Source organism: Euprymna scolopes, chromosome 29 (assembly GCF_053919585.1).
Source record: "Euprymna scolopes isolate OS-2025 chromosome 29, ASM5391958v1, whole genome shotgun sequence".
NCBI classification, from domain to species: Eukaryota; Metazoa; Mollusca; class Cephalopoda; order Sepiida; family Sepiolidae; genus Euprymna; species Euprymna scolopes.
The window spans coordinates 25978827-26002641 of record NC_136510.1 but is presented as its reverse complement, the minus strand read 5'-3'; the positions used below and the strand labels follow the sequence as shown (position 1 = coordinate 26002641).

At 33.1% G+C, this 23815-nt stretch overlaps 1 protein-coding gene across 1 annotated transcript in view; it reads right to left on the bottom strand.

Moving 5' to 3' along the window:
* The window catches only part of LOC145252555 (laminin subunit beta-2-like), a 392333-nt gene that overhangs the window by 186712 nt on the left and 181806 nt on the right, over window positions 1–23815 (bottom strand). The window contains exon 2 of the mRNA XM_080112108.1: window positions 6690–7243. Within this exon, the coding sequence (XP_079968234.1) occupies window positions 6690–7243 (554 nt within the window). The remainder of the gene's footprint in view (window positions 1–6689; window positions 7244–23815) is intronic.

Below are 23815 nucleotides of genomic sequence, written 5' to 3'. Positions count from 1 at the left end.
TTTCTTTAAGAAACCCTATTTGTGAAAAGGCTTTATTCTCAAATAATTTTCTTGTTTATAGTTGTTCCTATTTGGTTGCTCCTCTATGAGTACAAGGTTAGACACAAGGTCAGTTTCTAATGTAGGGCAACATCCAGTTCCAAAAAGAGACATTGAATTTAAAAAAAAAAAAAAATAAATAAAAATAACATGCACTTTCCTTACAACAAATAAACACTACTTAAAACAATTTGTGTGAGATTAACACATAAGCTGCATTATTCATATACACAGAATCAAGTTTGCCATTGCTGCTGAGTTTATTTCAACCGAAATATTTTGGATCATTATAAAAAGACAAGCATCAAGCTTCCTCAACCAAACAAACCAAAATCAAGCTTTCTCGTAAACAAACTAAGCCAAAAGTATCAGAATTTCTTGTAAACAAACTAAGCCAAAAGTATCAAGCTTTCTCGTAAACAAACTAAGCCAAAAGTATCAAGCTTTCTCGTAAACAAACTAAGCCAAAAGTATCAAGCTTTCTCGTAAACAGACTAAGCCAAAAGTATCAAGCATTCTTGTAAACAAACTAAGCCAAAAGTATCAAGCTTTCTCGTAAACAAACTAAGCCAAGTATCAAGCTTTCTCGTAAACAAACTAAGCCAAGTATCAAGCTTTCTTGTAAACAACTAAGCCAAAAGTATCAAGCTTTCTCGTTGATAAACTAAGCCAAAAAAGTATCAAGCTTTCTCGTAAACAAACTTAACCAAAAGTATCAAGCTTATGAACAAACTAAACTTAAACGAAACTAGAAGCATTCAGCTTTGTTATGATTTGCTACAAAAGAGAATAGAGAAACGTGTTGCTTACACTAAAAAAATATATATCTGAGCTGGGGAGGGGCGGCAGGGTTTTTAATTCCAATTATTAATAGCGCAGTCTTCGTCTTTACAGCTCATGTGATACTCCGGTTACATCGAGTAGGTACAATTAATTTGCCTGGCAGAGACAATTTTTTTTTTTTTTTTTGTGAATAACCCACTTGAATAGGGAGACTGAAACCGAAAAAAAGAAAAAGAGGGGAGCAATACAAAAAAAAATGACACACCCTGATCAAATTAAAATAAAAGTAAGATAGGGAAGTGTCGGGAAGATCATAAGAGATACTATTAAGTCGAGTGCGCACAGCAGGGTTGCCATGTGGGAGTAATGATTTAATAAGCTTTAAATGGAAGGGAACGAAGAACCTCTCAAAACAAACTGCAAACTCATGTAGCTGATCTAGAGAAAGGTAGAATAAAAAGATTTCCTTGTTTATTGATTTAAGAGATCAAGTAACAAAAGCGCTCATCTTAATATAGGTTCCTTACTTCCAGTGTTCAAGGGAAGCGGCCCTAGTGCAGGGGCTTATAGGTACTGACCGTGTGTTCGCTTTGCTATGTTCAAGCGAGTTCTGGTTAAGCATAATTTCATCAGTTTCACCAACAGTACTTTTTTTTTTTTTTTTTTTTTTTTTTTAATGCATAAAAAAACTTGATGTGAGGGGCTAAAAATAATTTTTTTTTTTAAATACTACAGGTCAAAAACTTGCCAAGGTTAAGTGTTAGAAGAGATTCCGACCTAGAAAACAGCCATTCTTCCCTCTTTGTCAGAAACATTGTTCATGGAATGTAAGAATCAAAGGGAAGCGAGAGTTATGTGGCTGCTAAAAATAAACCTAAGTTCACCATTCGATAACAGAATTAACAACCAGGGTCTGATCAATTAGCGATTCCATCTGATTAGCTATATTGGAAGAGTTGGTTTGATACAGCAGAAACTATTGAAACAGTTGGTTTGATACAGCAGAAACTATTGAAACAGTTGGTTTGATACAGCAGAAACTATTGAAACAGTTGGTTTGATACAGCAGAAACTATTGAAACAGTTGGTTTGATACAGCAGAAACTATTGAAACAGTTGGTTTGATACAGCAGAAACTATTGAAACAGTTGGTTTGATACAGCAGAAACTATTGAAACAGTTGGTTTGATACAGCAGAAACTATTGAAACAGTTGGTTTGATACAGCAGAAACTATTGAAACAGTTGGTTTGATACAGCAGAAACTATTGAAACAGTTGGTTTGATACAGCAGAAACTATTGAAACAGTTGGTTTGATACAGCAGAAACTATTGAAACAGTTGGTTTGATACAGCAGAAACTATTGAAACAGTTGGTTTGATACAGCAGAAACTATTGAAACAGTTGGTTTGATACAGCAGAAACTATTGAAACAGTTGGTTTGATACAGCAGAAACTATTGAAACAGTTGGTTTGATACAGCAGAAACTATTGAAACAGTTGGTTTGATACAGCAGAAACTATTGAAACAGTTGGTTTGATACAGCAGAAACTATTGAAACAGTTGGTTTGATACAGCAGAAACTATTGAAACAGTTGGTTTGATATAGCAGAAACTATTGAAACAGTTGGTTTGATATAGCAGAAACTATTGAAACAGTTGGTTTGATATAGCAGAAACTATTGAAACAGTTGGTTTGATATAGCAGAAACTATTGAAACAGTTGGTTTGATACAGCAGAAACTATTGAAACAGTTGGTTTGATACAGCAGAAACTATTGAAACAGTTGGTTTGATATAGCAGAAACTATTGAAACAGTTTGTTTGATATAGCAGAAACTATTGAAACAGTTGGTTTGATATAGCAGAAACTATTGAAACAGTTGGTTTGATATAGCAGAAACTATTGGAAGAGTTGGTTTGATATAGTAGAAACTATTGGAAGAATTGGTTTGATATGGCAAAAACTAATAGTTAAGTTCACAAACACATCTGTTATTTATATAGATGAAAATTTTACTTGATAATTTTCCATAATTTTTGGTGTACACAAATAGTTTTGCCAAATACAAATGATCAATCCTCATCACAAGAATTCAGAAGCATATTTAATTTTAAAATCCACCATTTACCGAAATCTCCACACAGTAATAATTTTATTGTAATATACTAAAAAATTTTTTATGCCTCCTGAAGAAAAAGAAATACACAAGCTTAATATAGTAGTTTAAGGCAAATTTTTTTTTATTGTATTTTTTTTTCAAATTCTATTCAATGAGCTTTCATAATTTTTAATGTACATTAATAGTTTTCCTTGATAAGTATATGATGTAGACCCGGAATTGGGACCTTGTAAGGACACCTTAGAACATGGTACAGTAGAACCCCTGGATAAGGTGGCCCTAGGATACGTTTTTTCAAGTTACGATGTTGAATACAATGTTTTTCCAGCTCCTGGTTACGGTATTTGCCCCGCCTTACGGTGTTATTTATGTTATTTGATTATATATGTGTATTATATATTGTACTGCATTTTGTTACTAATTTTTAATGTTGTATTCCGGGGTTCTACTGTATAGGTTTGGAGGATATATTGAAAAAGAACAAAGTTACAGAAAAAAAATGATGATGTAAGCAAGTTGAATCCCTAGAAAATTCATTCAAGAGTACTTGGCTGTTGAATTATACAGTATTTGCTAGAGTCCATTAATGGGTAGGTAACAGTCCACCATAAGTCTATAAAATAGTTTTCCTGTCAATTTATTTTGAACTACCAAATTTCACTTGTGCATGTCTTAAGCACCACTTTTTTTTCTGAAAAGTCAAGTATCAAGTCTAAGAGCAGGTTGAGGATAAGAGTTAATGACTTGTGAAGACTTTTTTTTTTTTTTGACAAGTGCTCACTGGCATTAGATTCAAAGCGAACAGTGTTGATGGCCTCGGGGAATAATCCATTATATATGATATTCAAAAATTCAGTTATGACTTTTTCCTTTCTCGGCAACAGAGGTCTTTCAATGTTTTCCAGGATGTTAAATAAATAATGGAACAGATGGCTCGGACCATCTCTGTAAGAGGAGGTTAGTTATACTTACAGCATTTTATTTATACACCTGGGTGGAAGGTTTGCTTACAAATGATCACCCATCCAAGTACTGACCAGGTTAAGCATCAGAGATTTGATAGGAACTTGTGTGCCAAGGTGATCTAGCCAAAATAATTCTGATAATAGCTATCTCTGTAGTGATATTTGGTAATTTCTTACCAAGAACTTCCATCTGTAAAACACATCGCTACAAGGTTATTTTCCCAAGAGCTACAGCATGGCCATCTTCAAATCCAATGTAAAAAATACTTATAAACTGTCCTCATAAGTCATCAAATTTTATTCATGATTTTTAATCCTCTCATAATATTCTTCATCTGGCATACAATCTACCCATTTCATTGATCTTTATCCTTGAGTGACTTAGCTAAATCCTAGAACAGAATCTGAATATTGGAGGACTTTAAATAAGGAGTTGGATATTTTGGAGTTTTCGAAATTGAAGTCGGAATATTTGAAACATTAGGAGTCAGAGTTGAAATCGGAATTTTCGGAATCCTAGGAGCTGGAGTTGTATATTTTGAAATTCTATGAATCAGAGCCTGGCCTTATACCTTCTGACTCTACAACCCTGCTTACAATTGTAAGTGGATATGATTTTTAATGTCGTTATGTGTTATTAGGAAATGATTTAGTGATCAAATTATAGACGAAAGAATTTAATATTGATTTTAATATCTATATATAAACACCAATGTACAAGCTAATAAAAGATTCAAATTCGTAACCAAGATAATAAATTGGAAAATATTTCACCTTACATTAATGTACAAAATTGTTTTTAACTGTTTGAGAAGCATACGAGGTTAAAAAAAAAAAAAAAAAATGTGAAGCATGCATGGTTCCCCGTGAGTGCACAGTGAACGAGGCATAACAAAATTACTAACTTCAGCATTTGCCCCCCCCCCCCATTTAGCTTCAAAAGTCCCCAGGGGACGTCAAATTCTGGTGAAAATGAACAAACAGTGCAGTTTTAGGCCTTAATATATGTAAATTTTAAATGACAAAGTCCATCATTTGCACACCCTCCCATTTAGCCCCATATTTAAATTGGAGTTCTGCACTATGCAAAACTGCTAAATGGACATACACAGAAAATTTTAGACAAATATGGTAAAATAGTCCCAAAAAATGGAGTGTTTTTATTAGCCCTAAAAGAGCCCCTGGGGCACACCGAAGAGTTATCGCAAAGTATAGACAAACAAAATTATATAGAAATCAGTTAGTTACAACTTTTCAGAAAGTTTTATAAAAATCCAAGACATCAATTTTTTTTAATAAGCACAAAAGTGTCAATTTTAACCGGAAAGGCACCCCTGGGGATGGAGGGGGGGGACAAAGTTTTCCTGGAAAATCCGTTCTGTTACTTTTTACTCATTATGTTTAATGTTTGTGCAAAATTTAAAAAAATTCCAAGGTGTAGTTATTGAGAAACGTGCAGTCGGACGAACAAACAAGGGCGAATAACATCATGCTAAGACACTACTTTTCTTTCTGGGCTTCTCAATATTTTTTTTAGCACTTTCATTTGTCTTCTTAGAACTACGCAAAAAGAGGGAGTTACAAAATTATAATTCTGAAGTTATGAGTAGAGAAAGACTAGTGGTGTCTCCTGTGAGGAGGGGGTCTCTTGGAAGATGAAGAAATCTTCTGCTCACTATATGGAGAAGTGGATTTTATACTCTGGAGACAAGAAATAGCCCTTTGAGCAGCAGCTTCCCCAGCTGTAGTAACAATACTCCATTTTAGGATGGATTTGACTCGTATATAGATATACAGGATTATATCAGGAGTCTGATACTTTCTGGAGCGATAGCATGATCCAACTTTTTCCATTAACTTTAGTAACAGATTAGATGCAAATTTTTAATACTATCACCAATTTTACAACAGACAATCACAGATTTTTGCCAACCTCCATTCAAGTGGCATTTATGGGGAATACTATCCTGTCTTCCTCCACTGAAAACTCTTTCAAAAAGAACAAAGGAGGAAAAGGAGGAAAAGAAAAGGAGGAAAAAGAGGAAAAGAAAAGGAGGAAAAGGAGGAAAAGAAAAGGAGGAAAAGAAAAGGAGGAAAAGGAGGAAAAGAAAAGGAGGAAAAGGAGGAAAAGAAAAGGAGGAAAAGGAGGAAAAGAAAAGGAGGAAAAGAAAAGGAGGAAAAGAAAAGAGGAAAAGAAAAGAGGAAAAGGAGGAAAAGAAGAAGAAAAGGAGGAAAAGAAGAAGAAAAGGAGGAAAAGAGGAAGAAAAGGAGGTAAAGAGGAAAAGGAGGAAAAGAAAAGAGGAAAAGGAGGAAAAGAAAAGAGGAAAAGGAGGAAAAGAAAAGAGGAAAAGGAGGAAAAGAAAAGAGGAAAAGGAGGAAAAGAAAAGAGGAAAAGAAAAGAGGAAAAGGAGGAAAAGAAAAAGAAAAGAGATAAAGAACAAGAAAACGAAAGAGAAGCATACACAGATGGGAGCAAAAGATACAAAGAAGCCTTCAAAATACCAAATTTCCTATATTGTCCATTCGTTGCTTAAGCACAAATGTATTAAAAAAAAAAAAAAAAAAAAAAAAAGGAAAAAAAAGAAAAAAGGAAAGAAAAGAAAAAAGGAAAAAAAGAAAAGAAAAAAGGAAAAAAAGAAAAGAAAAAAGGAAAAAAAGAAAAAAAAGGAAAAAAAAGAAAAGAAAAAAGGAAAAAAAAGAAAGGAAAAAAAGAAAAAAAAGACAATTGATTCTATAACAAGGATGTAAGTGCATATATTTCTCACATGCAACACTTACCTCTCCTCCTGTAGATGGGGCCACATCAGAGTATCTTGATTCACAGATGACATCATCAAGCTTCCTTACAGGTCCCCTCTTAATGCCCGGGAATGTCTGCTGACAATTCTCAGCAAAGTACCTGTAGACTTTCCAGGTTTTACCAAAATCATATGACCTCTCCACCAACATACCGGCAGGTCGGAACGTCTTGAACCGCATGATCAAATGTGTGAAGTGGAATTCCGCCTCCAGATCCAACTGGATGTAGACATCTTCTTTGCCATTTTCAGCTTGCCACCAACGACCACGCTTGCGTCGACCAAACGAATAAACGATGTTCTCGATACGATGATTGAGAGGCTGTTTGCGATGGGGGCTATACTGATGCCGGGAATCACAGTAGAAGCATTTCTTGACGTCTTTCAAGTGACTCACTATACAGTACTGTTCAGGTTTCTTGAGACCGCACGTCGAATCTGTGTGAAGTTTCTTCTCTCTGCCGATGAGCAAGTCGCCCGTCGCAGGATAACAACTTCCTTCTTCACATCGTGGATGCTGGGCGTATACTGCACCTGAAACATCAAAGAAAACCTGAATTAAACTTTTGTATATCGGGAATCTTTTTTAAGGAAGAATCTTCAATGAACATGTGATCAATAGCGGTATAACCGATAAGCACAAACTGAACGAAATTAAGTCGTAATTATTAATATATATAGTCCTATTTTATATATATATATATATATATATATATATATATATATATATATATATATATATATAGTCCTAATTTATTTTATATATATATATATATATATATATATATATATATAGTCCTAATTTATTAATATATATATATAGTCCAAATTTATTAATATATATATATAGTCCAAATTTATTAATATATATATATAGTCCAAATTTATTAATATATATATATAGTCCAAATTTATTAATATATATATATAGTCCAAATTTATTAATATATATATATAGTCCTAATTTATTAATATATATATATAGTCATAATTTATTAATATATATATATAGTCCTAATTTATTAATATATATATATAGTCCTAATTTATTAATATATATATATAGTCCTAATTTATTAATATATATATATAGTCCTAATTTATTAATATATATATATAGTCCTAATTTATTAATATATATATATAGTCCTAATTTATTAATATATATATATAGTCCTAATTTATTAATATATATATATAGTCCTAATTTATTAATATATATATATAGTCCTAATTTATTAATATATATATATATATATATATATATATGACTACTTCATTTAATTACATAAATATACAAAGATATAATTTTATGCAAAAATTTTCAGTATTTACTTAACTGTTCAATACATTAGGTAGAGCTAGATAGTAAGTTATGAAAATATGAAATACAGAAATTAAGCTACACAGAATATTTCATGCTTATGCCTGAAGAATTCTCACGAGAATGAAACGTGGAATATTCTATGTAGCTTAATTTCCATATATATATAAGAAGTATTATGTTCTTAGTTGCACCAGCATGGTCAGATGGAGAAAGCGTATTATAATATTTGAAGCAATTTCCTCTTCATCAGACAACCGTTTGAACACATGTCTGACGAAGGGTGATTTCCGAAATATTACAATATGGATTCTCCATCTAACCATGCCGACACAAGTACTAACACAATACATATAAAATAGAAACACACACACACACACACACACACACACACACACACAAAATATTGTATTAATAAAGGTTACCCTATATAGCTTATTCCAGATAATAACGTGGAAACTATTTCACCTAATATTGAGACATAAAATTTTAACTGCTTGGACCAAGGGAAGCATATGAGAGGGGGGAGGGAAAAAAACAGGAATCGTCTCCCTCTGCTAGAGTCTTCTCTCTCTTCGGTGATCACTACTGCTCCTCGTCTCCCCTTCCAACAATATTTGCTTCAGTTTGTTGCACCTCTGCATTGTATTGCCTTCTACAAATTTAAATTCTTAATGTTAGACTTTTCCACGAGTTTCCATCATTTTTATGTGTAATCTAATCGCACAAAAAATAGAGAATCTCACTTTTGTTGAAAGCGTGATAGCAGAGTAAAATTTTACCAAAAATCTGAAACAATTTTTAAATGATCCTAAGATCTGCAGTCTCGCACACACATATATATATATATTACAATAGACATATTAGCCCCTATAATCTGAAATGAATTACAAATGCATACTTTACTGAACTACAAAGTTACAGTATTATCTTGAGTGTAGACGAGGGTTATCTTTAAAGTAACCCTTAGGCAATGTCAAAGGAAAGGGCACCATAAAAAAAGGAAGTGGAGAGAAGTATTAAAAGAAACTGTCGTTTTAGGTCAAAATATAGAAACAACCGAGTCTTATTCACGCGTGCATTGGTTTCTTTAAATACACTTTTTATTGCTTGAGGAGAACAGGAAATCAGTAACAAAAATGTTAAAGCTACTAATTATTATTAATAGCCTTCTTTCAATGGATACCTCCTGTAAAGGCCAACTTTTCAGGGAATTGATAATGGAACAAAGGTTGCGTAATGATCAACCCCGCCGCCATTGCACAAGGCCATTGAAAAAAAAAGTCCGGAACGATATGGAAACTATATAAGATATCCAGAAAAAAGACTAGTGACTTTTTTCTAGACTAGTTGCACAACCAAAGCTGAACATTCATCCTTCAGGAGAATATCACTTTTACAATCCTCAGTGTGGGCGACCGAAATATACATTTGAAAATTACTTAGGACCTCTATCCAGTCATGGCTGACGGAACAAGAGCATGCTACCCCCGTGAAGTAAATAAAGGGTTCCACTCGAAATTTCGTCCAAATTCACGAGTTCGACAGAAACACCTGAAGAAGGTCGGGGGTATATCGACCGAAATGTTGTGAAAATCACATTCAAGATGAGAACAGTAGTCCGATGAATAATAATACAAATTAAGATATACTCTCAAATCTTACTCCTTTGGAGGAAGCAAGCCACACCCACTCAAGATGCATGCTCCAGCACGTTACACAAATCCAATCATGGACATACGTCCGTTCGTCCAAGCCACCAACTAACAATCCCCCCCCCACACACTTCTTTTGAATCCCCCCCCCCCAATAATCTCCATTTTTTTTTTTTTTTTTTTAAAGACTTTTCTCTTCCTGTTGCTGGTATTGACCGAAAAGAGTAACCAACTCATGATTACAGCAAAATATACATCCGTTCTTGTGGACAAGCGTTAAGTCCGAATATACAGTGTTTCGCATATTTGGTGCTTTTTTTTTTTTTTTTTTTTTAATAGAAGAGATAGGTCAACTCATTGAAAACATTTCATAATGTTACTGTATTCACAAATTTCTACCCCTCTTGATTAATACCAACAGAACAAAGGGGGGGGAGCTTCTTGAAAAAGATGAATATTAGTGAAAGTCTCAGAAAAAACAATTAAAAAAAAATAAGTCAATGGTTTTATTTATTTAACAAACTTATTTGGTGTTCTAGCTTCCAATAATTTTATGAAATGTTTTCACTGATGTGATATATCTCTTTTCTTTTGTTCCCTTTGTTTTGTTGTTTTTGTTTTTTGCGGGGGGGGGCATCCTGCAGTTGGAATGTTCAAATGTCAGCTTTAAAATCAAAAGAAATCTGATATAGTTGGTCTTATTTATTTGCTGACCATTATCCTCATCTTCATAGCCGTTGCTTCACAACGTTTCAGCCAACTATTCCTCTGGCCTTCGTCAAATAACCGCGACGGGATAGGAATACTGAATAGATAAGTGGATAGCGGCATTGAATCTATGGTTCCAGGTGAGCATCGTCTGAAGATAGTGGTTTCAATCCTACCCAAAGTCAGCCAGAGGATTAGTTGGCCAAAACGTGGCGAGACAACAACTATGGAAGGCAGTAATTCTGAGGATACAGTTAAGACTCAGCATTCTTATCCTGTCGCGGTTAACCACATAACAAATAAATATACAAATTACTCATATCAAAGAATTCCAATACTAAAATAATCTGTTTATTTTCCTTAAACATGAAAATGTGATGAGAGAATCCGGTTATAGTTAGCTAACGCACTTCTTGACTTGCGGCGTAGCGCTACGGGAAGCGGTGACAAGGTAAATCAGTTCCTTCCTCCCTCCCTCCCTCCCCCCCTCTCACGCCTATATCTCTCCAGTGCAAGTACACTTTCTTATTACGTTTTTTTTTATTTTTTTTTATTTATTTATTTTTATTTTTTTTTTTTGTAATAGTCATTCAAAAAGTTTCTGTCGGTATTGCTTTAAGAATTATTGAAAACACATTTTAAAATCTTTTAAAAAACTATTTTGAGAATATTATGTATTTAATATATTCTTTTTATGTTTGCAATTTTGTCATTTGAATTTCAATAATTACATTTTTATGCGTTCATAAACAAATTCAAATAAGTTTTTTAAATAAAACTTTTTATAATTGCATAAATATATATTTCTTATAAAATTTAAAATAAAACTTTTTAAAAACTTTCTTATTACAAGTGCAAATAAAGACTAATTGTGTTATTTTTATCTGTATAATTTTTATTGTATACTTTTCAATAATGTCTCTATATTTTTTTTTCTTTGAATAAATCGCTTCACAATAGAAATACACAATAAAAGTGAAGGAATCGATTTAACTCGTCACCGCTTCCGGTAGCGCTAAGTCAGAAGTTAGGAAGTACGTTAGCTGACTATAACCAACAATCAAACCATCTAACAACCATGATAAATACGGACAAAAGGCAAACAGTAATGCTGATTTATTACTATTACGAAGTGTCCAATGTTCCTTCCCATTTATTAACGAGTCTATTGACCTCCTCTCAAGGAGATTAGGTCAAGTATGGTTTGGAAAAGCCAGTGCATTAGGATAAGCACAGTCTAGCCTACAAAAAAATATGCATGAGCAGTTCTATCGGCATTATTCCATAGGAGTATGTCATGTGATTAGCAATGAACTAACTCTTTCATCGAGAGAAGGTAAAGCCTGGGAGGGAGGACCTAGGGTTGAACAGAACTATATCTTAGTCCGACAGCAATAAAACCGCTGAACCGATTGCCGTGGACGTGTTCTCGACTGATCTGATACACAGCGTGCACAGAAACGTGCTCATCTTGTTGCTAATGTATGGACATTTTGAGATAATCGTTAGGAAATGCTTAATGGGAAGCCTTCAGCGTGACGACGATGACAACGGCCATCTTGTAAATATGCCTGGAATGTTCATCTGAAAATTGCTACACGGTGACAATTAGCAGCGGACAAGTATGTGTATTTGTTTGACCTATTGAAGCAGTTGATGACTTGTATACAAACACGGGGGGGGGGTATCAGCTTGTCATCAGAGACGTAACTAGATTAACGGTAAATGAATCGTCAGCAACAAGCAAACAGAAAAGGAGATATTTTTGAAGTGGGTTTATATACGATATATCAAAAGATATTAAAAAATAAATCTATATAAAAGAATCTATCTTTAAGATGTAAGCTCAACCTATGAGGGTGGAGCAATTATATAAAGAAATTATAGAAAAAAATAAATGTGTGTATATAAATGTCAATTTAAGATAAAAAAAAAAAAGAAAGAATTTCCCTATATCTGTAAACAATCTTCCTTCTCTTCAGATGAGAAGCATTAGGTTTTGAAATGCCTAGGTATAAAGAGCATCTATAATTCTCTTCCCATTGATGTTTTTTCCTTATTGAAAAAGACAAATAAATTCCTATACACCTCCATTTTATTTTGTCTATAATATACAGATATTACATATACACCACACTAGCAGGCAAACCGGCGTTGCCCAATCGTAAAATAAACGTAAATATTATATTTTAATTTATGCAGACTTAATTTAGAGCCAATTGTACATTGATTCTTACCCAATATATTGTAACGAAAGATAAAAAAAGTAAGCGGCTTTAAGATATGAATGTTTAATTTTGCACATGCGCAAAAATAACATCAGGAATAATGTTTTATTCGATTTACCCTGCCATGGCCAACTGTTTTGTTTTCAATTTTGATTCTTTAGCAGCAATTTTTGCCAGCTAAAAACCAAATCGAAAGTCAGATGCAAGTCCAAATACCATCTATATCAAATTTCAACTCTGTAGACCAAATATTCAGAGAGGATTTGGTAGAGACTATTTGCGCACACACCGTCAAGGTTACTTGTAGGTATATATATATATATATGTATATATATATCCCCGTGTGCTAGAACATTTTCATCTTAAATTCTACACAATTATGCAGAATGTAGAAACTATGCAAAAATTCAGCGTAATAATGAAATTAAACCATTTAATAAAACAAAATTTGAATCATTAATTAACGCTCGTTTTTCAAATGAATATGCAAATTAGTTCATCTTCATGTAGTGTCCCGCATATTCATGACAGAGTGCATTAAATTCGTTTTAATTTTTAAATTAAAAAAGTAGGCTTTTCATAATGTCAGAGCGAGAAAGAAAAAAAAAGCATATCCACAGAGACGAATTTTGTCTTTAAGACTAATCGGTGCAGCTAAACTGACTACAACTTGGATGTCTTCAAGTCCAACATAAACAAATTCCTGATAAACTGCCCCCTTAAGACACTTTATCAACTCTTCATTACTAACGATCATTACGATATTATCTCATTGATTACTGTACACGCAATTACTCTTAGCCCCGAGTGGCTTCCGGGCCTTGATAAGTGGTGACCACTATGTAAGAAAAAAAGAAAAAGAAATGAAGGTAGAAGCGAAAGCGAGGTAAGAAAAGGGGAGACGTGGAAGGGGGGAATAGAAAAATGAAAGAAAAAAGAAATGGTAGTGGAAGAAGGAGAGAATAAATGGAAGGGGGAGTGCAAGGAATGAAATTCAATTGTTCTATTTCAGTACCGATTTTATTTGAAGTATTTAATAAGCAACATTTTTGGATGTTCCTATGACTGCCAATCGAGGTTAATGCTACAACACCCAGATTTAATTATTTGTACATTATTGAAAACTTTTTTTTTTCAAATAGGTTACTAAGTGCAAAGGAACTAAATAAAAGCCTGGATTTTATTTATTTATTTTTTTTTTTAACCACGTCTTTTTTCTTTTTAGGTTTTCATTATCTAAGGATTTAAAACATGTTCAGTCATTCAACACTGGAAACCATTTTTCTTAATGTTAGTTTCGTAAAAATAATTCAAAAGAACAATATTTAAACAATGAAATAAAGGTGATCCATATATACTAGATGGAACGATTCCAATATTTTTTCGAGTCTGCTACAATTACTTAATTCGATCCCTTCTAAATGGTTTAATAGGTTATTTTTCTTTTTTTTGGGGGGGGGGTCGGGGTCGTATTCATTTAAATACCTATGAAATATGTGCATATATTTTTTCGCAAATGTAAAAATACATTTGTGGGAACTATAGTTTAGTTTTACTGGTAATTTTAAAATCAATGAATATTTATTATTTCATCAATTAATACGAGGCATGGAAAATTAAGTTTAAATAAAAACGTTTTTGGTATTATTTGGGTTGTTCGGGCTATTGTCTTCATCTTAGTGGTTTTTCTCAACGTTTCAGCCGATGTAACTTCCGAACTTCTCCAGGCGCAGCCACACTAGATGTTATTAGTGAATCTAAATACAAAAAGGTTTGCACCCATTCTTATCTCAAAAATATACAAAACCAAAACAAAAATTTATGGCACAAAATTTTCCAATTCCGATATCCCCCCCCCATTTTTTTTTTTTTTTTCAATTCCCAATTCCGATCAATCGTCTTAATACTAATACCTACCCAAGTTTTAGGGTTAACTAACGGTACCAACCCGGCATTGCTTGTGTTTTTACTTAGAAATTTGTTTTTGATTCAAAACATTTTTTGTTTCAAACAAGGGAAGGTAACTATGCATCGACGACTCAGAAGTACATCTTTTAATATTTCATCAGGATGAAAATATTTCCGATCCGGTTAAAGTATTTTCTAAAAGGAATTGAATAAAAATAAATCATGTTTTGGAATTCTCGATATGAGGATTGATCATGTGCATTATTCGGACTACTGTTATCTTGGATGTTCTTATGTTTTAGCCGATGTAATCTCCAACCTTCTTCGAGCCTGGACAAATTCGGAAATCTGTACAAAATTTTTAAGCAGAGTCCTTCATATAATCTATGGCAGTGGCAAGGGCCCATGGCGGGACAGTTATACATTCTAAGTAATAAGTTTAAAGTGATAGTATTCTGGGTGTTAATAGACTGAATCCTCGACCCGGGGGGGGGGGGAGTACTAAAAATAGAATTACGAATTAGTTAAAACTTACTTGATCATGACTGTATAAATGACATGCAAACCAACACCATGGATTAAATAAATGGTTCTGTTCCAATTTCTGTACAGATTTTTTATCTTATCAAGACGCATTTAAAGAAAATTGGACGTTACATCAGTCAAAAAAAGAAAGCACATACATAGAAACAGGTTTCGTCTTTAAGATTAATCGGTGTAGCTGAAGAATAATATAGTAATCTGTGAGAATAACGCAGTAATCCAAATTATTCCTAACAGACTCCAAAAATAGACTTTGTAGCCTACTGGGGGATGCCCTTTTCTCTTCCCTGGAACCTCTTTCCCCACAAAAGAGACGTCATGAGCCGGTCTCTACTTTATCATTATTTTCATAGCAAGTTCTCATCTGAGCTCCAATCTATGGTCCCACCTCCCCTGACTTTCACGAAAAACACTAGTCTAACTGAAACCGCTATCAATAATTTACCCCACTCTTTATCTGTGCCTCAACCTAAACGTAGATTCCATGAACAAAGCTTCTTTCTTAGAACTGCACACCTGTGAAACTCGTCCATTTCCCTGCTTTCCAACTGATTACAATATGGTTGTCTCCAAGTCCAATGTGAACAAATTCTTGATGAGCCAGCCCCTTAAGTAATCCAATTTACCAAATGTCCAATACTAACGATGACTGACATGTTTCCCTTTACCACTGTATCCTCATTAATCCTTATCCTTGAGTGGCCTCTGGGCCTTGATAAGTGGTGACTCCTTTGTAAAAAGGAAAAAAAAAACCTGCTGCAGCAATCTAAAAGATTCGACAAACAAGAATCAAATATTCATTTTGTAGGAAGAAAGCTATTGATGGCAAAAATAGATAAAAGAGACCAACTTTACTTTATTATCTAGAATATTTATCACATTTGATACCTCACCAAGATTGTTGGGGTATTACTTAATGTTGGGACGATTAATTGGACCCCCCCTCCCTTAAAAAAAAAAAAAAATGGGGGGGGGGGTATCAGAATAAAAAATTTGTACCTATTTTCCGATTCCATAAACGATTCTTTGAACTGTATTTTTTTTTTTTTGATTTTGCTTAAAACAACATCTTCCACTGCTGTTAGTAATGATAAAATGAAAATGTATTGCTTTAAATTACCAGTAAAACTAAGAGTTAAAGATTACTCCCCTCACAAGTGTATTTGCACGTTTGAAAAAATATCTGCAGATTAATGGATTTTTATGGTAATTGGGGGAAAATAGCTCTTTAGTTAATTATTTACTGATTTATGAAATATCAGAATCGGGGAAAATATTGGAATTGCCCCATCACTATTATATGCTAGTATTTTATAAGAAATATAAATTTAAGTTTGAAGTAGATTAGCACACATACTTAGTAACATTAATATATTGAGCAACACTCACTTTTAATGAATCAGAGGATTATTTTTAGCATTTGTTTTATCTTTCTAGTTAGAACTTTTTTTTAGAAAGACGTTGGATACGTACGAGAAGGAAACTAAGGTTGCCAACATCCATAATGAAAGTGTTTCTGCGGAACGAAATGGATTCGAACTTGCCACACCCAGATTGTCAGTTAACCACCTAGTCATCATTTTCTTGGTGTTGCTCTTAAACGTGGCTCTATCACCCCCTCCCCACTTTTAAATTAAAAAAAAAAAAGTTAGATGGTTCTAGTGTACGAAAGGGATTCCAAATTATTTCTGGACACTTTCCAGCCTAGGAAAATTTGTGTAGCTGACTGGTATCACATCAAATAAGAGCTTTATCTTTTTTTGATCCACGCGGTCTTTTAATCAGTCTTGCCCCCCCCCCACACACACACACACACTAACCTAAGGATCATGCACCATCAATGATATTTTCTTTCGGCAATGACATTTGTCCTTCTCCACAATTACGTCACGATATAAAATACAACAGTTAAATGAAAGTCTGTAGAGACAGCTTTACTCCTTTCAAAAGAACTTCCATGTTTTATTGAAATGCGTCTTAATTTATGTGAACTGCATTTCCAACAATGTGTATTGGACTGTTTTTAATTTATGTGAACTGCATTTCCAACAATGTGTATTGGACTGTTTTTAATTTATGTGAACTGCATTTCCAACAATGTGTATTGGACTGTTTTTAATTTATGTGAACTGCATTTCCAACAATGTGTATTGGACTGTTTTTAATTTATGTGAACTGCATTTCCAACAATGTGTATTGGACTGTTTTTAATTTATGTGAACTGCATTTCCAACAATGTGTATTGGACTGTTTCAGCTATCATTTCTCTTTGACAAATAGAACACAGAAATTTCGTTTCTAAGCATATTTTTCCCATAAAAAGGGCTTTTGCGTCATTATGCGTTCTCCAAATCTGACTCATACACGTAAATTCAAAACTATGTCATTTGATGTGGTACCGTTCAGCTAACACCACGTGACCTAAATTTTCAGAGGCCGGAAAGCGGTCAGAAATTTGGGATCCTTTTCGTACAGACACGCACGCAAGAAAAAAAAAAACTCCAATAAACACCGATTTAAAAACTAAACTAATAAGATCCGTTTATGCCTAGTGCATATGTGCATGGGTGGGGACGTGATCAGTGTGCAGAGGTGGGGAGTATGATTTGCTGCAAAGATGGCACAGAATCTTTTATGCAACTACGCCCAAAGCTAAAGCACAGATCAAGACTCTCGAGAGAAATGAATGCCGTCGGCGACACCAATTATGAAAATAAAAAGATGTCGGAACGTATTTGCTAAATACGACTAGACATATATAACAGCTTAACAAACAAATGAAAAACTGTCAGTACCAATCATCAAATGTTAAGAACTGACATCAAAAAAGCGGAGTTGATTTATAAATAAACCATTCAGTGGAGAAACCGAAGGTGAAATAAGTGTAAACATATACACACGTGTCCAACTTATCGTCTGTTTGTGAAAATTCATGTTCAAGCGTAAATTTTTAAATGAAATTATTTGAACAGTTTCATTCAATTAACTAGCAGGAATATTCAATGTTGCTCTGGATTGAATGAGGAGCATTGCTATGTCTTTTTTTTTTTTTTTTTTTTTTTTTTGCACCATGCATATACCAGCATTTTCCGTTCCTGACCCCAATTCCTGTTTTGTCCATTACTACAGGGACTCCAAATTACGGTCAATAGCTAGATCCAGCCCGTTAAACTTGTTACTATATTCCTGAAAGTGGACCACATTTTGGATTTATGAAAGCATAAAACATATCCATCTGCATCTATGAAAATCAAATGGGGAAAGAACTCTCATAGCTTAAATAAAGAAATGTTTCTAAGTTTTCTTTTATAGTTTTTAACAATACTACCAACGTATAAGAACGCATGATTTTCAGGAGATTTAAAACACGATTTGATTGAGAGGTTTAACCTTGAAATATATCATGGAACACGGTTCAACATTAGTTCAGGAGTCTCCAAACTACGACCTGCGAGCCAGATCCAGCCCACCAAAGTTTATAATCTGGCCAGTGGAACTCTTCTAGAAAAAGTTAATATTTAGGGAAAAAAATTTAACGGAAATGTGTAAAAATAGTTTTGGTGGTTTTCGTTTTTGTTCCGAAAATGATTAAAAGAATGAGGTATGGGAGAACCAGTTTCGTTAAGAACCCAAAGTTAAGGAGCAAAACAGTATAAAACACGTAGCTCTAAAATGTTAGCAATATGCTACCCCGCCCCGTTTGAAAACTTTGGATGATTTTCAGATCGTCTAGTGTGGCGTCTGTCTGCAAAGGAAAGTCAGGGAGGGGGTGGTTAGCAGAGTCCAGTGTGGAGTTGGAGGCAAACCGTTTGGCAAGCATGTTAGCCTTCTCAGTTGCTGAGCAAACAACCTCATGATTGTTGGATAGTGGGGGAATTGTTGATTGCCCATTATTTACTAGTAAGTAATTTAAATATCAATCGTAGAGAGAAAGAATTACAACTGATACCAGTGCTCTGATTTCCTATTTGTTTTAAAGTTCATAGGACGTGTTTGGATAACTTTTTACAAAGGAGTCATCGCTTATGAAGACCCAGAGGCCACTCGAGCATAAGAGTTAACGAGTGACCATGATAACGTCGGAAATTTGGTGGAAACTAATATACAAGAAAAGTTCAAGAACTTGTCATTTGACTTTAAAACGAGCATGTTATAGTCAGTTGGGAAGCAGCTCTAGGTAATAAGCTTTGCTCGTGGAATTTAAATTTAGTTTTAGGTAGAGACAGTGTTCCGGTATTTTCTTGACAAGAGTTTCTCCCAGGTTTCAGATCTTTGATGGCATTTTACTTTCCACAAGAAAAAAAAATGTTTGTTGAACTAACATAACAATACCCCAGCGACAAACGGAGAAAAACGTTGATCTCTCTCAATCTCAATGTGATCACTTTCAACGCCCATTCAAAAAATAAGTTAATGACACATTCTTAAAAAAAAAAAATGGAAAGGAAAGAATATCACCCCACCCATTCTTCAAAAATGTTTATAATGCCAAAACCATTGAAGGAATTTAAGACCTACTTTTGGTTTTTAAACAAACAGAGCCAACAGTAAAATGTGACATTTTCGTTTAAAATATCCACAGAAATACTATGAGAGGAAAAAAAGTACTTTGAGAAAGTTCAGAGATTATATATATATATATATATATATATATATATATATAAAGCATAAAAACTTTAAAGGCAGTAGAAAATGGACGTTGGGTTTACTTTCTGTAGCCTTGTAACACTCGCTTCCCCAAATTCTGTTCTTTAATCCTTATATTCCATGAACGATGTTTTTGACAAAAGGGGAAGAATTGCCGTTTTCTGAGTGGAAATCTTTCCATTTATAATATAAATTTCACCTGTTTGTTTAAATGTATGTATGTTTGTATGTCTTGCAAAAATTTTTGACAACGGCAACGGATTTTTCACGAGATTGGTATTATTTTGAAGCTCGACCTTAAGTGGCTAAAGGCACTAATTCCTTCACCCTCAACTAGGCACTTTTCTACAGGCAGAGGTCGCTTTTGTCGCCGATATTTTTGAAAGTCATCGCCTCTTCAATTGTCTAGCCTTACTTTAAACCTACATCACTTCAGATTTGGTGATGGGTACAACAGCAAAGACGTAAGGATTTATTTTTCACGTTCTTTTCCTCCTTCGCGGTACGGGTTCAAGCCTGCCTGCCTATTATCACTTTTTTTTTTTTTTTTTTTTTCTGAACATACACCTCCAAACGCTCAGGCAACGCCAGGTACCCACGCTAATATAGAATATATTGTTCACTATTTTAATTTTTGACCTTGAAGTAATATTTTTTAGTTATTTGCATCAAGTGGCTTTATGCCTTGTTTGGAGCGATTTCCATAAAAAATAAAACTCAACATGAATTCAACTTCCACCACAAACTAGGTCTAAACTGATTGGGAAGCAAAGGCTTTAGACAATGAAGGAAATTAAATTCACGAGTAAACAAAAACGATTTTATTTTTAAATGGAGGCGACTACATCATTCTAGCCATAAATCAGTTTTTGAACTGAAAGTTTAATGGCTTCGAAATCACATTCTAATCCCCTAATACCGTTTTCAGTTTGATTCAGAAAATTTTATTGGAGCTGATTTAGCATGCAAAAGTGAGTTTGAGGCTTATACATTATTGGATCGAACGTCACTTCTGGACAGAATTGATGTTTATAAAGCCAAAATTGAATACAGGTTGTAATCGACGTACAACCTATTAAAGTTACAGACATATTTTTGCTTGATGATACTATTTTCTTTCTTACATGCTTGTAAAATATTGAGCTGGGCTTCTAACATTGTTATATAAGACCGTGTAACACGATGGTTTTCAAGGTAATGAAAATGAAATGTGATTATAAACCGATTATAAAAATAAGCTAAAAAAATGTTGATAAATTACAATTTCAAGATTACAATATCAGTATAATCTAATATTCTAAAGTTGTAGAATTAATTAATCCCATAAGTTAAAGTTGACATAATCGTCCACAGCAACTCCTTTTAATTTGTTTCGGTAAGTAAAGGAAAATATCTCCACTGAAAAGTTCTTAAAAAGTATTTTTAAGAAGAAACTAAAGTGAAATAAAATATATGTACCCATAACATAGAAGGAAAACAAATGACAAAAGGCTAGTCAAAATCAAGTATCAATGTCAGACGGATTTTTATTTGGGCCTGACTGAAAATCTGACAAGATAACTTTATATTTTAAATGTATAGAATATTTGTACAATAACTCATATTCTACTCCAACAACTAAACCATTGTGGCGCTATCAATGGCTGTAACTTTCATCAGCGCGAATCTTTTTTTTCACAGACATAATTATTCCTCACTTTTCATCTTTTGAAATTGCTCCGTTCACTGAACCAGGTCAAATATAATACGTGACAGTCGACTGGGTTTCACCTCTCTTTGTGGTCAACATTTTTTCAATCTTAACAGATTTCTCCCTTGATCTCCCCAGAAGTCATTTATATCAGACGTATGATTAAGAAGACAGCTACAAAAGTCCAAAGAAAAAAAACAACCTCAACCAAACATTAAATTACACACTAAACAAGAACACAAACGGACCTAGAAATAGCGGAAGCGATTCATTTTATTTCAATCTGATAAAGTGCCGAGGGCATACAATGTATTCATGAGCATTGCAAAGTAGTTCATGCTTTCTGTTGAACGATTTCCTGAACTAAAAAAATAATATATATATATATATATATATACATACATATATATATAATGAGAGAGAGAAGCATAATTTACTACCTAGCTCTACTTGTGTATTAAGCACTGTTGAATTAAATACTGAAAATCCATACGTAACATTTTATAAGGATAATGTATATATATATATATATATTATCCTTATAAAATGTTACGTATGGATTTTCAGTATTTAATTCAACAGTGCTTAATACACAAGTAGAGCTAGGTAGTAAATTATGCTTCTCTCTCTCATTATATATATTAATTTATGCTTCTCTCTCTCATTATATATATATATACATAGTAGCGTCCAAAAGTTAAGGCACGGTCAATCATTTTTTTTTTTTTTTTTTTTTTTTTTTTTTTTAATGGTTCCTAATTTTATCTCTGAAAAGGAAAAAAATTTTGGTGAATTTTCCAATGTTTAATAATTATTGACCGTTACTTAACCTTTGAATGCTACTTGTGTTTAAAAAGGTTCAAACCATGTTGCGTATCCAAACAAAGTAAGCATAATAAATGGTAATATTGAAAAAAAAATTCAATAGTTTTCTTTTATTTATTTATTTATTTACCAGTGTAATGTGTCGAGTCAGGATGGTATCAGGGATTTTATGTTCTTTGAATTTTCAAGATAAATCTCATCTTCAGATATAAAATATGTTCAGTCATTAAGTTGGGGTGTGTTTTTCCAGGTGCCCGATGATATTTCTGGTACATAAAGTAAAGTTTCCCTGCGTCTTTGTGATCAATGTTGCAATGTTAGTAAAAAGGTAGATAATTAAATCATTAATTAAAATAAAATTAAAATAAAATTAAAAAGGTAGATAATTAAATCATTAAATATTGATTCGTGTTGTTGAGAAGAAAAACAATTTTATCGGTTTTCATATTCAATTCTAATCAATATTTTTTTCCGTCGCATTTAGAAGAGATTTTACTCTCACAAATCTACTCCAACTTTCATGATTATCAGAAACCAAAATTTTAGACATTTTTTCCAGATTTATCGATTTTCTATTTTGATAACAGCAAAAAAATATATACATTTCTAATCACGAAAAGCAACTAGAATTGTCTATACAATGTTTAACACAAAAATCAAAATCATTAAATTTTAATTTTCATTCTCTGCTGAATTTACTTCAGATTACATTATCACCGACAGTTTGATCTAAATACGCATAAAAAAAATTTTAAATAAAAAACAAAAGCAGAAAACTCTGATCTTTTATATATATATATATATATATATATATATATAAAAGAATCGATAGAAAATTGACTTTAATAATATATACGAAATCTACATAAAACACATTTAAGCCTATTTTATGACCAGTCTATGCTGGGCGTCCCTACTAGCTTACATAAATACTTTTGCAGTTTCAACAAAAGAGCTAAAATAATACCAGGGCGTCTTCATTTATGCTGGACATCTACAGAATGCCAACATCAATATATTACATATGAAAGAGTCCGCTGTGGAATTTCCACAGGTCCCACTAGTTAATACCTATTTTCTGATACCAAAAACGCTTCTTTTGTTTTTGCTCAAAAGTTCATTTTATTATGGATGATACAAATGATAAAATTAAATATTTATTGATTTTTAATTACCAGTAAAATTAAAAGTTATAGAGTATTCCCTAGAAGTGTATTTGTACGTTTACGAAAAAATATGCTCATATGCGATAATCTAAAATATTTTAATCACACACACCCACACTAGCGAAGGGGGTAGGGACGCCCGGCTTTGTCCGGGCATAAAATACGCTTAAATATATTTTAATTTGTCCAGATTTCATACATATGTAGTCGTGATTTCAAAAATAAAAAAGTATTTGAGTGCCATCACCTAGAATCGAAACCAAAAGCAAAATTGTAGCATTCAAAACTGGTGACGTTATCATTGTACCAACGTGACACACACATATGAACAGCGTAAAAATTAAAAATAAAGATGAATGTACAAAATGTATAACGGTTATTTTTTTCAATTTTGACTCCTTAACTATTTTAA